The 12,778-nt window shown below is 36.6% G+C and overlaps 1 protein-coding gene across 1 annotated transcript in view; it reads right to left on the reverse strand.

Annotated features, from left to right (window-relative positions):
- The window catches only part of LOC147717868 (uncharacterized), a 198,729-nt gene that overhangs the window by 167,794 nt on the left and 18,157 nt on the right, over nt 1–12,778 (reverse strand). Inside the window, exon 3 of the mRNA XM_086919889.1 lies at nt 11,660–11,808. Coding sequence (XP_086776015.1) covers nt 11,660–11,808 — 149 coding nt within the window. The remainder of the gene's footprint in view (nt 1–11,659; nt 11,809–12,778) is intronic.

The following is a 12,778-nucleotide window of genomic DNA, read 5'->3' on the forward strand; positions in this document are numbered from 1 at the left end:
TGGAAAGTAGATGCCAACACTCTGAAGATTTTGTTGCAGAATAAACATCTTTAAAGATCCAGCTCACTAGCTAATTAATCAAGTAAGTAACACTGCATTTTTTACAAATCTAAATTAGAAGTGCACTATTTTCCTTACATCTCCTAACTCTTACACTTATTTTATTTTCATCTCTTCCTACATTTTTGATAGAAACTACTCCAACACAATTCCTATTACATGGTCATATTTCTTCACGTGCAAAATCAGATAGTAAGTATATAATAATGCTCTGTTATACACCAACTGCTGTTTTTAAACACTAATTTACAAGAGTATTTAATTTTTAAAAACATTATATTTACAGATATACTGAGATTGTCCTATTTCTACACCAAAAAGGATAAAACTACACTAATTACACATGTAATTATAGATGTGTTTGTTATGAAACAGCCAATTTTATAATTGCACATTTCTAAGCAACATATCTTGCTTTTTACATCTTCCCTATAGATCATTTGAAAGATCCAACATCAACTATACCAAAAGACAAGAGTACCCTTCAGAAAAATGTAAGTATAATTGTAATTTGTCTAAAACTGGCCAAAAAAACGCAAACTATATTCTTACCACCATGTTATATATTTTGAATTGCCTCTACAGATATTCTGAAAACATCATACATCTATTCTACATATCCTATGAAAACATCCAACACAAACTATACCAATATACAAGAATACCCTTGTAAAAAATGTAAGTATACTTGTCATTTCTCTAAAACTGCCGAAAATAACACACACTATGTTCTTAACGACATGTTATCTATTTTATATTTCCTCTACAGATATTCTGAATACATCATACAGCTATTCTGCCTACAACAAAGAAAACGACTTATTTAGAAGTTAGTATACTTTTAAATATTTCCCATTTCCAAATGGTTCAATATAAAAATTATAAAATTTTCATTTATTTCTTCTATCTACTCTACAGATCAGACCTGTACTAACTTGATGTATTCCACCAATTACTACAACTCTACTATTTAAACAAGTAAGTATATGTAATGTTTACATCAAATGTACAAGTAAGCAAAAATGACAACTGCTTTTTAGTAGGAAATACGTTTGTTATGTGTAAACATTAACGTGGCTTTTCTATATTTTCATACCAACAGTAAATAAAGACATACATACAAGAAAATCCTTCAAAAGACATTTCTGCTTTTGTGACTACTACTTTGATTAACTGTAAGTATAAATACATCATTAATGATGTTAGCACCACAAAATGAAAAATATGTGTTTTGATTTTGTTTCTTTCTACTCTTTCCTAGAACAAGTAAATCAAAATGACAGAAGGTGCAGAATTTGTCATGTCTCAGAAAAATAAATTACTATTATGCTACATGGGTTATGTGTATAATCAGGAAAGACAAAGTGGTAGAAAAGTTTTTTGGAAGTGTACCAAATATTACTCCAACAAATGTTATGGGAGGGCTACTACTGAGGAAACTAATGTGCTATTTACTAGGGAACACAATCACCCCCCAAATGTCACAGAAATTGAAATTAGAGATGCTTTAGAAAGTATTAAAAGTGCTAGCACACAAAGTGATAAACCAACAACACAAATCCTTAAAGAAGAACTGGTAAAAGTCCCAGCCCATGCTTCAGGTCAACTACCCTCTATTGACTCCCTGAAACGCACAATTGCACGCACTAAACGACTCACTAGCACAACCCAACCCAACCCAACAACTTTTGAGGAAATTATTATTTCACCAGAAATGGCCATCACACACAATAAAGACAAATTTATCCTTTTTGATAATGAAAGCAGTACAAACAGAATAATTATGTTTGCAACTGCAAGTAATTTATGAAAAATCCAACAGTGTCCCCAATGGATGATGGATGGAACATTTAAACCATGCCCAAAACCTTTTTATCAACTGTATTCCATCCACGGTTTATACCATAATTCTAACATACCTTTCATTTACTGTTTGCTACCCAACAAACAGCAAAACACTTACACAGAAATATTAAATGTTCTCAAAACGGAAATCAATAATTATTTTCCTGAAAAAATAATTATTGATTTCGAATTAGCTATGATTAATAGCATTTTGAGAACATTTCCCCACACAGCAATCCAGGGTTGCTATTATCATTTTACTCAGAGCATATGGAGACATCTCCAAAAATCTACTTTAAGTATACTATACTCTACAGATAGCACCTTTGCCTATCAAGTTAAAAAATTAATAGCCCTGGCCTACGTCCCTGTTACAGATGTAGCGGAACATTACAATTTATTATTTGACAGCACATATTACAAGAGGAATGAGGATAAACTAACCCCATTACTGGACTATTTCGAAGACACTTGGGTGGGAAGGTTGCACAGATCTGGACATCGACGCCAGCCCAAATTCCAAATCCCTTGGTGGAATGTCTATCTTAGTACTTTAAACCAAGAGGCTAAAACAAACAACAGTGTAGAAGGGTGGCATAATGCTTTCCAAGCAACTACAAACAGAGGCAAACCCACATTCCATAACCTTCTAGAAGCTTTGAAAAAAGAACAAAGCTATCAGGAACTAAGAATGGAACAATCAGTGTCACAAATAGGTCCAAAACTCACTAAACAAACTAAACAAATGTTCGGACTACTTCAAAGTCAAGTCACACTATACCCTACAACTAGAGGATTAGAATACCTGTCAATAATAGCTAAAAGTCTACTATAAAAATGTCAACTAAATATACTAATGTCTTCTTACAATAATAGTAAAATTTAAATTTCATAAACATATATAATAAATTATAAATAATACATATTTGTTTGACAAACTTATTAAAATTAGGAAAAATATTTCGTAACAAATATGCAATGTTTATAATTTCATCACACATACACATAACATTAAAATTCGACATTTCCCACCCAATGAAAATTGTAAATTAAATACTTACAATTTTTGGAGATGAGAATGACGCAATCAAGCAAAAAGCAATCCATACAATCCAATCCAATATCTTACAATTCCAATATGGGAAACCCTCAAAAACCCGAAAATAAAGTGTAAAACTTAAAAAAACGCTCCAGGAAATCCCGAAAACAGTAGTGTGGACACTTTAGTATTTAAAGTGATATACACACAACTTTTAAAAAACGGTCACGCATATCAATGTATCAATCCGATTCGAAACCCTCCAAAAAACCCGAAAAAGGTTGAAAAAGTGTTAAAACCGCTCCTGGCAAACACGAAAAATAGGAGATAAAAGTCAAAATATAAGCATAATAAGTCAAACATTTGTTTCTCCGTAAAAAAACACGCTTCCTTCCATGTAGTTTTCATGCGAGGAACCGGAACCTGTAAAATAACATACAAAACGAAACCCACCCACAAATACCCCCTTCACATTTGTAAATATACTAACAATTAACATTAACCATGTAAGAAGACATTTCCGAACACTTAAAATAACACTTGAAGCAAAAAAATCACGACACATCTATAACGGAGACTTTTCACCAAAACGCTACTTAAACAATTAATACATACACCAAAAAACACTACAAAGTTCGATTATACCCTCAAACATGACCACTTACTTATAATTTGTAGGTAAAAATAACCTTACCTCTCTCCACGCGAAGCAACTCCCAACCGCGAGCTTCTCCAGTCCAGAATGGAGCGCAATAACCTTACGCGGTAAAAAAGTAGTCCCCTTAACCCATTTGTGTAAAAGTATAATAGACAATACAATGTTATCGTAAAAAAATATAATACATACACATGTATAATTTTACAAATTAATACACTATACTCATTACAATTTTCCTTATTTAAGAAAAATAAATATATTTAATATAATAAATGAATATATAATAATTATTATATATTAATAATATTAAATAAATATGTAAGACTTTGAATAAAAGATGTAAATATTTTGTTATTGTGTACATTTATATGAATAAGTTTGTGTTTAATTTTAAGTAAACATTATAAATGTTGATGGTAATAATTAATAATAATAAATAATATAACTTATTTATTGTTATTAATATAACAATTTGAACGATTTACTATATAAACAATGGCCAGAAAAAAAGTATTTATTTTATCTGTGAATGTATGTTTTTTTCAAATTAATAAAGGAATGTTTATGTTTATTAATTAATAATAATAATAATAAATAAAATAGTTATTATTTTTATTAATTATTACAAAATGTTTTATATTAATTTCTAACTATAACAAAAGTATATAATAGCTTAAATAATATTTTGGCAATACCAGATATTATAATTAAACATATTGTTTCCCTATACAATTATAAAGTTTACAACCGAATAGATTTCTATGTTTAATTTCAAAACAACATTTTCTGAAATATATACCAACAAATATTTTATTTTGTATTTCAATTTCTTCTAACAAATGTAATAATAGTCATGTTACTTGTTAAAATAAAAAATGTTTTTTATAATAGCTTTAATGTATAAGTGTTTTTTTTACACTATACACCAGCACTCCATAATACCCAAAACTGTCCCTGAACACTAAAAATACCCCTTCACCCCAAAGCCCAAAACTGACCCAGAACCCTACAAATACCCCTTTATCCACAAACTTAAAACTGACCCTGAACCCTACAAATACCCCTTTACCCAGAAACTGAAAACTGACCCTCAACCCCAAAAATACCCCTTTACCCAAGAACTGAAAACTGACCCAGAGCCCCAAAAATACCCCTTTACCCACAAACTGAAAACTGACCCTGATCCCAAAAAATAGACCTTTACCCAAGAACTGAAAACTGACACTGAACCTTTAAAAAACTCCTTTACCCACAAACTGAAAACTGACCCTGAACCCTACAAATACCCCTTTACCCACAAACTGAAAACTGACCCTCAACCCTAAAAATACCCCTTTACCCAAGAACTGAAAACTGACCCAGAACCCCAAAAATACCCCTTTACCCACAAACTGAAAACTGACCCTCAACCCTAAAAATACCCCTTTACCCAAGAACTGAAAACTGACCCTGATCCCAAAAAATACACCTTTACCCAAGAACTGAAAACTGACCCTGAACCTTTAAAAAACTCCTTTACCCACAAACTGAAAACTGACCCTGAACGCTACAAATACCCCTTTACTAAGCATGAGCGAATTTTGCGGATCTCGCGTTCGCGAATTTTGCGGATTTGCGGATTCGCAATCCGCAAAATCCGCGAATTCCCGCGAATTTGCGGATTTTTTTTTTTTGTGTTCGCCCGTGTTTCTGCCAGTTCGCGAGGGTTTTGTACACTTTCGCAAATTGCGAACTTACCTGTCGGGTCGCAAGTTTCGCGAACTTGTTGTTTTTACGTGTCCAGCCTGTTTGGGACACTCTTCTTCATCACTGCCACTCTCTGTCACCACTGCCACTCTCTGACTACTCATGCCACCCTCTGGCCCACCCATGCCACCCTCTGTTTCATCACCACACCCTCTGGTTGTCCAGTGTACATTATTTTCGGCAAAGCAAAGCACACCTTCCCTGCCTCAAGTGACCTGAATTAATTTGGGGCTGATTAATGTGTCACAGAATATTTTTTTAGCTGGCACCTGCTTTTGTTGCAAAATTAGTTACAACACCTGCCCTGCCCCAACTGACAATAATGAATTAGGGGCTGATTAATGGATTTTAACTTCCAGCCTGGCTCCTGCTTGTCTCCCTTAGCTGTAATTCAGGACCTTTGTGGCATATGTGTAACTATTCTGAGGTTCAGAGCAGGGTCACATAATAGTTTCAACTGGCAACTGAACTCTGGAGGGGCCCCTCAGGAAGCACTACAGGAAATGGCTACTAATGATGAGCCTGAACTTTTGAACCTGGTAAGTAGTTACTTTCAGTTTTGCTAAGATCGTATTTCTGCAATTTTGCACTTATTCGCGGGGCGCGAACTCACGCGAACTCACGCGAACAGTGCGAGCAGTGCGAGCAAAATCCGCTGCTCGCGGATTTGCGGATTTTGCGGGAGATTCGCAAATCTCGCGGATTGCGGATTTCCCGAAAATCCGCAAAATCCGCGAGCGGAACGGATTTTCCGCCCATGCCTACCCTTTACCCACAAACTGAAAACTGACCCTCAACCCTAAAAATACCCCTTTACCCAAGAACTGAAAACTGACCCAGAACCCCAAAAATACCCCTTTACCCACAAACTGAAAACTGACCCTGATCCCAGAAAATACACCTTTCCCCAAGAACTGAAAACTGACCCTGAACCTTTAAAAAACTCCTTTACCCACAAACTGAAAACTGACCCTGAACCCTACAAATACCCCTTTACCCACAAACTGAAAACTGACCCTCAACCCAAAAAATACACCTTTACCCAAGAACTGAAAACTGACCCAGAACCTTAAAAAAACTCCTTTACCCACAAACTGAAAACTGACCCAGAACCCTACAAATACACCTTTACCCACAAACTGAAAACTAACCCTCAACACAAAAAAATACCCCTTTACCCAACACCTGAAAACTGACCCTGAACCCTATAAATACCCCTTTACCCACAAACTGAAAACTGACCCTGAACCCTATAAATACCCCTTTACCCACAAACTAAAAACTGACCCTGACCCCAAAAAATACACCTTTACCCCTGAACTGAAAACTGACCCTTATTCTTAAAAAACACTGCTTAACCCACAAACGGAAAACTGACCCTCAACCCAAACAATACATCTTCACCCAAGAACAGAAAACTGACCCTGAATCTTTAAATAAGCCCTTGACCCACAAACTGAAAACTGACCCAGATCCTTTAAAAACCCCTTAACCCACAAACTGAAAACTGATCCTCAACCCAAAAAATACCCCTTCACCCAAGAACAGATATCTGACCCTGAACACTCTAAATACCCCTTTACCCACAAACTGAAACCTGACCCTTAACCCTTTAAAAAACCATTTACCCACAACCTGAAAAATGTCCCAAATCCCACTAAATACACCTTTACTCACGAACAGAAAAATGACCCAGAACCCTAAAAAATTACCCTATACCAAAATATTATTTAACTGACCCTGAACACTATAAATAATAATGTACACAACATTAAACATTAATATTTAATTAACAAAAAAATAATAATTAACAAAAACAAAAAGTAAATATATTAGCACATTAGCTATAATATTAAATGTGATTAATTAATATTGTTTAATTCCAATTAATTAATTAACATGAACATACATTTATACATTAAATTTAAATGCATCCAATTAATGTAATTAAGTCAGTATTATTAATTAATTACCAATTAATGAATTAAAATAATATGCAAAATATTAATAAGATAATTAAATAATTATAATTAATTTTTTACCAATTTATAAAATTCAATAATATGCTAATTAATAATTAAATAAATAACTAATTATTATTAATTAATAACCAATTTATCAATTAAAATAATATACAAATCAATAATAAAAAAATTCACTAATTACTATTAATTAATTACCAATTAATCAATTAAATAATATGCTAAATACTTAATAAAACAATTAAATAATTAATATTAATTAATTACCAATTAAAATCTAATTAAAACAATTAACAAACATATATTAATTAATTAATTATTATTAAATTACTTCCCACCCTATTCCCCTATAAACCCACAACCCGCTCCTAAACATTAACTACTATTTATTTATATATATATATATATATTTTTTTAGCATTTATTTCAACATATTCTCGATATTTTTTACTTTCACTATTTTTCGATATTTTGTCTGTTCGATATTTTTGAGTCGATATATTTGTATTCGATATTTTTGGGTCATTTTTTCAGTCGATATTTTGTCCAACGATATTCCTATAGTCGATATTTAGTTTATGTCGATATTTTTCCGTCGATATTTTGTCATTCGATAATATGTAGTCGATATTATGTCCAGTTACCGTGTTAGACAATATGGCCTTAATTTGTGAGTTTGGTACATTAATTGATTCTTTGATTCATACCAATTTGAGGATTTGCACCACTATTCAGCATATATATGAAAAGTCACTGATTAAGAATCATGATCTGGCTGAGGGTGTGCCAGTAGCAGAAGGGATGTTACTGGCAGGATCACGGAAAAGAAAGATGGTGGCAGTAGGGAATCAGTGGTGAAGTGGTTGTAGACTGGAGAGTGGAAAGTGTAAATTCGGCAGCAAAGGATTTAGCTAAAGTGATATTATTTCGTTGTAGTAACCCAGGTCACATCTCAACAAGAAGAATGTGGTAGGTGGAAAAGTTGTTTTGGCATAAATGTTAGGGAAAGGGGCATTATACCAAGCTATGTGGAAGGGAGATATGCATTGCAAAGTGTGTATGAGTTGAGGAACCTGAGGAAGAAATGGAGAGATTTGACTTGGAAATGGGTAAGTGTGGTGTAGCTAAATAAGGTTTACTCATGCAAGAGCTTTGTGTAATATCTGATGGTAACAAAGTGGTGGTACTTGCGGAGTCAATGTCCTTTCTGGGAAGAAATGTTCAAAATCAACTTCAGTGAGAGAGTGGAAAACTGAGAATTAGCTGATATTATTCCTGGTGGGTATGACAAGACAAAGATTGATTTGGCAGGAATTACATGGCCAGAATAGAGATCGTATTCAAGGATAAAGCTATTGTGGGAAAATTATGTATTTCCAAAAGGAGAGACAGTGTTTGTGCATGTTACTATCAGCATGATTTAGGAGGTAAATATTAAAGGCAGTGAAGCTGTGTTTGTGGGGGCAAATCGATTGAAGGAACTGATATGGCAGCATAGTTTCCCAAGGTTTGTAAGGATAGGATTGCATACTTAGGTGTTTCAAACATGAGATAATTTTGAAAAAAGGGAAAACACCACTTGTGTACAAACTGCATAATGTACCTCATCTCATGAGGGAGCCACTTAAGGAACCATTGAAGAAATGTCTTCAAAATGGAGTAACTGAGGAGTCATAATCTTCTGATTGGTTGAACCATGTTGTTTAAGCAGCCAAGGATGAGGGCTGTAAGGATTTGTGTAGATTTGAATTAGTAACATCTGGGTGGACTAAACAACAGGTGTGGAGGCTTTGATGGTGCTAGCTACTACAAGGGTGTTTAGCATGCTAGATCTCTTTTCCTTGAACCACCAAGCAGAACTGTATATGGAATCACAACAACTCACCTCATTTGTGACACCGTACTGTTAGTTTAGGTTTTTGTGAATACCCTTTGGGTTGGGTCAGCTGCTTTTCAAAGAGCCCTGAATAAGAGATGGGGAATGTAATTTTTTTCCTGGATGCTATCCTGGTGTTTGGCAGGAATGCTGAGGAGCATGAAAGTGCATTGTGTCTAATGTTCAAAAGACCTGAGAAGAGTGGTTTGAAAGTCAAAAAAAGAAAAATGTCAGAGTAGAGTGACACTGGTGATATATTTGGGACTTGCTATGTCCAAAGATAGTATTCATCCTTAGTTACATTTGCTTGAGGCAGACAAAAAAGGCTCCTAATCCGCAAAACAAGGAAGAAGTGAGGTCGCACTTAGGCCTTATATTTTTTTCATAATAATGCACCGTCTTGGAGATATGATGGAAAAAAAGGAACAAATGTTAGTGAATAACGTTGCGTCTTGAGGCTTTCATGATGGGCAAGGAGTCGGTGTGCTGCACCACATGGCAGAATAGGTTTAATGTACATCCAAAGACAATATGGATAACTTACGCTAGCAACAAGGGTATAGGGGTGGCACAGTCACAAGCGGTGGGTGGAAAAGAACATTTAGAGGAATTTCCTGCTCTCAATGGTTCAATTGTGGATGATTGTGTAGCAGAAAGGCAGATTCTTGTGTGTTACTGGGGGATGGAGCATTGTAGATTTATTTCATATAATTTCCCATTTATAGATCACAACCCTATGGAAGATGTTTTAAATTGTGGGAGTACAGGTAGAGCAATACTTCAATTTGAAAGGTGGTTGGTGGAAAATCAAGAGTTCAATTTTAGAGTAGAATACTTACCAGCAATGGAGAACACGCCAACACATTACCTTTAGACACAGCAAGTGATATTTTTCAGTATTCTAAGTTAGAGAGTATAGGTATGGTGAGCGATATCAAGGGTATGATTCCAAATGATGGAAGAGAGGTAGCATTTAAAGATCATGAGTTCTTAACAGGAATTAGAAAGAAAATAAACTGAGGGATTTAAATGCAAACTGATTGATTTTCACGTGAGGTAATGTGCTGAGTGTATGAGGAAAGAAAGAGTTAGGACGATATATTGGTGGCCTATAATGGATGGTCTGCTATAAGAGTGGGTTAGACCTTGTGCTAGATGCAAGAAGTAATGAGTCCAGGGTGGCAATGAGTCCTCCATTGTTACTAGTACATGTACCCCATAAAGCAGGTTGGGACTGAGTGTTGTCAGACCCAGTAGGACTGTACCTTCCTGAGGAACAGAATATGTTGCTAAGAGAGGGTTATTTTTCCAGGTGGGTCTTGCCCTCTTCTACCCAATGGTTCAGCTTCACATTCTAGACTTCATAACTGGACCATTGGGTAGAAGAGGGCAAGTATGAACTGGTTGAAAGATTTTACAAAATTATATTATTTTCTAAAAAGAAATATGTTGGAAGAGAGCAGTAATCCAAAATATCTGTGGTGTATTTCTGTATAATATTTTCTTTTGTTCTTATATTATTGCTGTAGGTTTATGGGAGGAGAGTTTTGCTGTTGCATGCAGGACGTGTACATTTGTGATGTTCTATATTGCTATAAGCAAGAATTTTACGTTCTCCAAGTTTGGAGTTCAGTGGGTGCTGACAGCTGACTGGAGCAGATCTAATGTTGTGGTTTTATTCACTTGAGGATAGGGAACATTCTGTGAGAGGGAGTAGCCAAAGATAGATTTTAAAGGGATAGACTGATCATGGTATAATAAATCTATCAGGAAGTTGTGAAAAGGAACTGTACAGACTAACACTGTATTGAACCGACTGATGGTGAAATTAAAACATAAGCAAAAAGAACAATTGATGGACAAAATGCTGATCAATGTCAAACATGCACCTCAGTACAGAGATCTGGGCCCAAATCCATTGTTTTTTTGCTCCCCATGCTGTTACAGTTTAAATGCAGCCATATGCAAATCAGCCTTGAACCTCCTCCACATAGGAACAGCCCAGCTCGAACTGCTAGGCCAGGTTCTCCCTGGACCGGAAACAAGCATCCTAGGACCGGTTTTGGGGTTTCACCCCTCATCAACCAGGCTGGCTTGATTGCAGTGGTATGGAGAGCACAGGGCCCACATCTGGGCATACCCATCCCACTCGGGGTGACAAATGCAAAAAGAACATTTGATGGACAGAATGCTGATCAATGTCAAACATTCTCCTGAGTGGAGAGATCTGGGCCTAAATCCATCGTTTTTTTGCTCCCCATGCCATTCCGGTTTTAATCTAGCCATATGCAAATCAGTCTTGACCGTGTCCCCATAGGAACAGTCCAGCCTGAATTGCCAGGCCAGGTTCTGCCTGAAATTAAGACAGCATCACGCGAGGTGCAGGTTGTTAAATGGATGGGGGCACTGGATTTCTGCATACCAAGGAAACAGCACTCTTCCAAGGAGCTCACCTGGCTTGGGTGGGGCGAAGACTTGCACTTCACAGAGAGTCAAATATTGGTAGACTGAAGGAATAATCACTGTGACGTAGCGTCCCGCCATCCTGCCGCAGTCAAATGATCTCGTCTCACCAGGACCAAGAGTCACGATAGTGGCGCACCTGTAGAAAAGAACACAGATTGTTGATTTCTATAAGATCACTTCACTGTTCGTTTAGTTGGTAAAAGCACTGCACCTCTTACATCTTACATCATCAGGTGAAAAAAGAGACGCACAGAGATACATTCTCGTCTGATCTTATAGGTCTATTCTGGCTTCTTTTGAAGACTCTTTGTGTGTCTGACGGCCTCCCACTTGGGGTTATTATTTACAAGGAAATGGCACAGCGCAGCGCTGCATGCAATTTAGCAGCGTCCGCTGTGTCATTTAAAAAATACATGGATGCGCCGTACTTACAAGAATATGGTGCACCCATGGGGGGGGGGGGGGTTCACCTGTGCTGGTGCTAAAAAAAGCTGATAGCTGACTAGTGTCGACACAGAAAACCCTTGCACCATGATCCAAGGGTGTCTGTGTTGTAGGGGTGACCATCCTGACGCTCTCAGTAGCGGTCGCTCCCCACGCTCCCTGCTCTCCTTTGGTATCGGTGGGCTGCGCTCTTTGCTCTGATCTGCACATTTAAAAACTGCTGGCTGCTGTCTGTCATAGCGCTGTACTGCGATAAGCATTGTCGAGTATTAGAAATAATTATAACGCTTTAGCTGACTTAAGCACTGTTTTATTCATTTGCGCAGGCCCAGTTGTAGCGCTCGCTGTGTAGCTTTGACTGGAAATTGCATTGCTTGTTTTGTGCATCGATATTTGTAGCGCTTTCATCACAGATTGTTTAAGTTCTTTAATTTGTCTTTGTGCCCCAGCCTGTTTCTAGTTACACTTTTGCTGCCATTTTGTTGTTGTTGTGCCTCGGAGCCCGTCCACTACACCCCGCCTCGCAGCTGATCCTCCCTCGCCCCTCCCCCCTCCACTTATGACAGATGCATTTGCGTGCAGCGTTTACGCGCAGCGGACGCGCCCCATGCGCGCCGAAGGTGCGCCAAAGGTAAGCCCGTCTACTCCCGTCCGCGCCCGGA

This window comes from Lissotriton vulgaris, chromosome 5, assembly GCF_964263255.1.
Source record: "Lissotriton vulgaris chromosome 5, aLisVul1.2, whole genome shotgun sequence".
Classification (NCBI taxonomy): Eukaryota; Metazoa; Chordata; class Amphibia; order Caudata; family Salamandridae; genus Lissotriton; species Lissotriton vulgaris.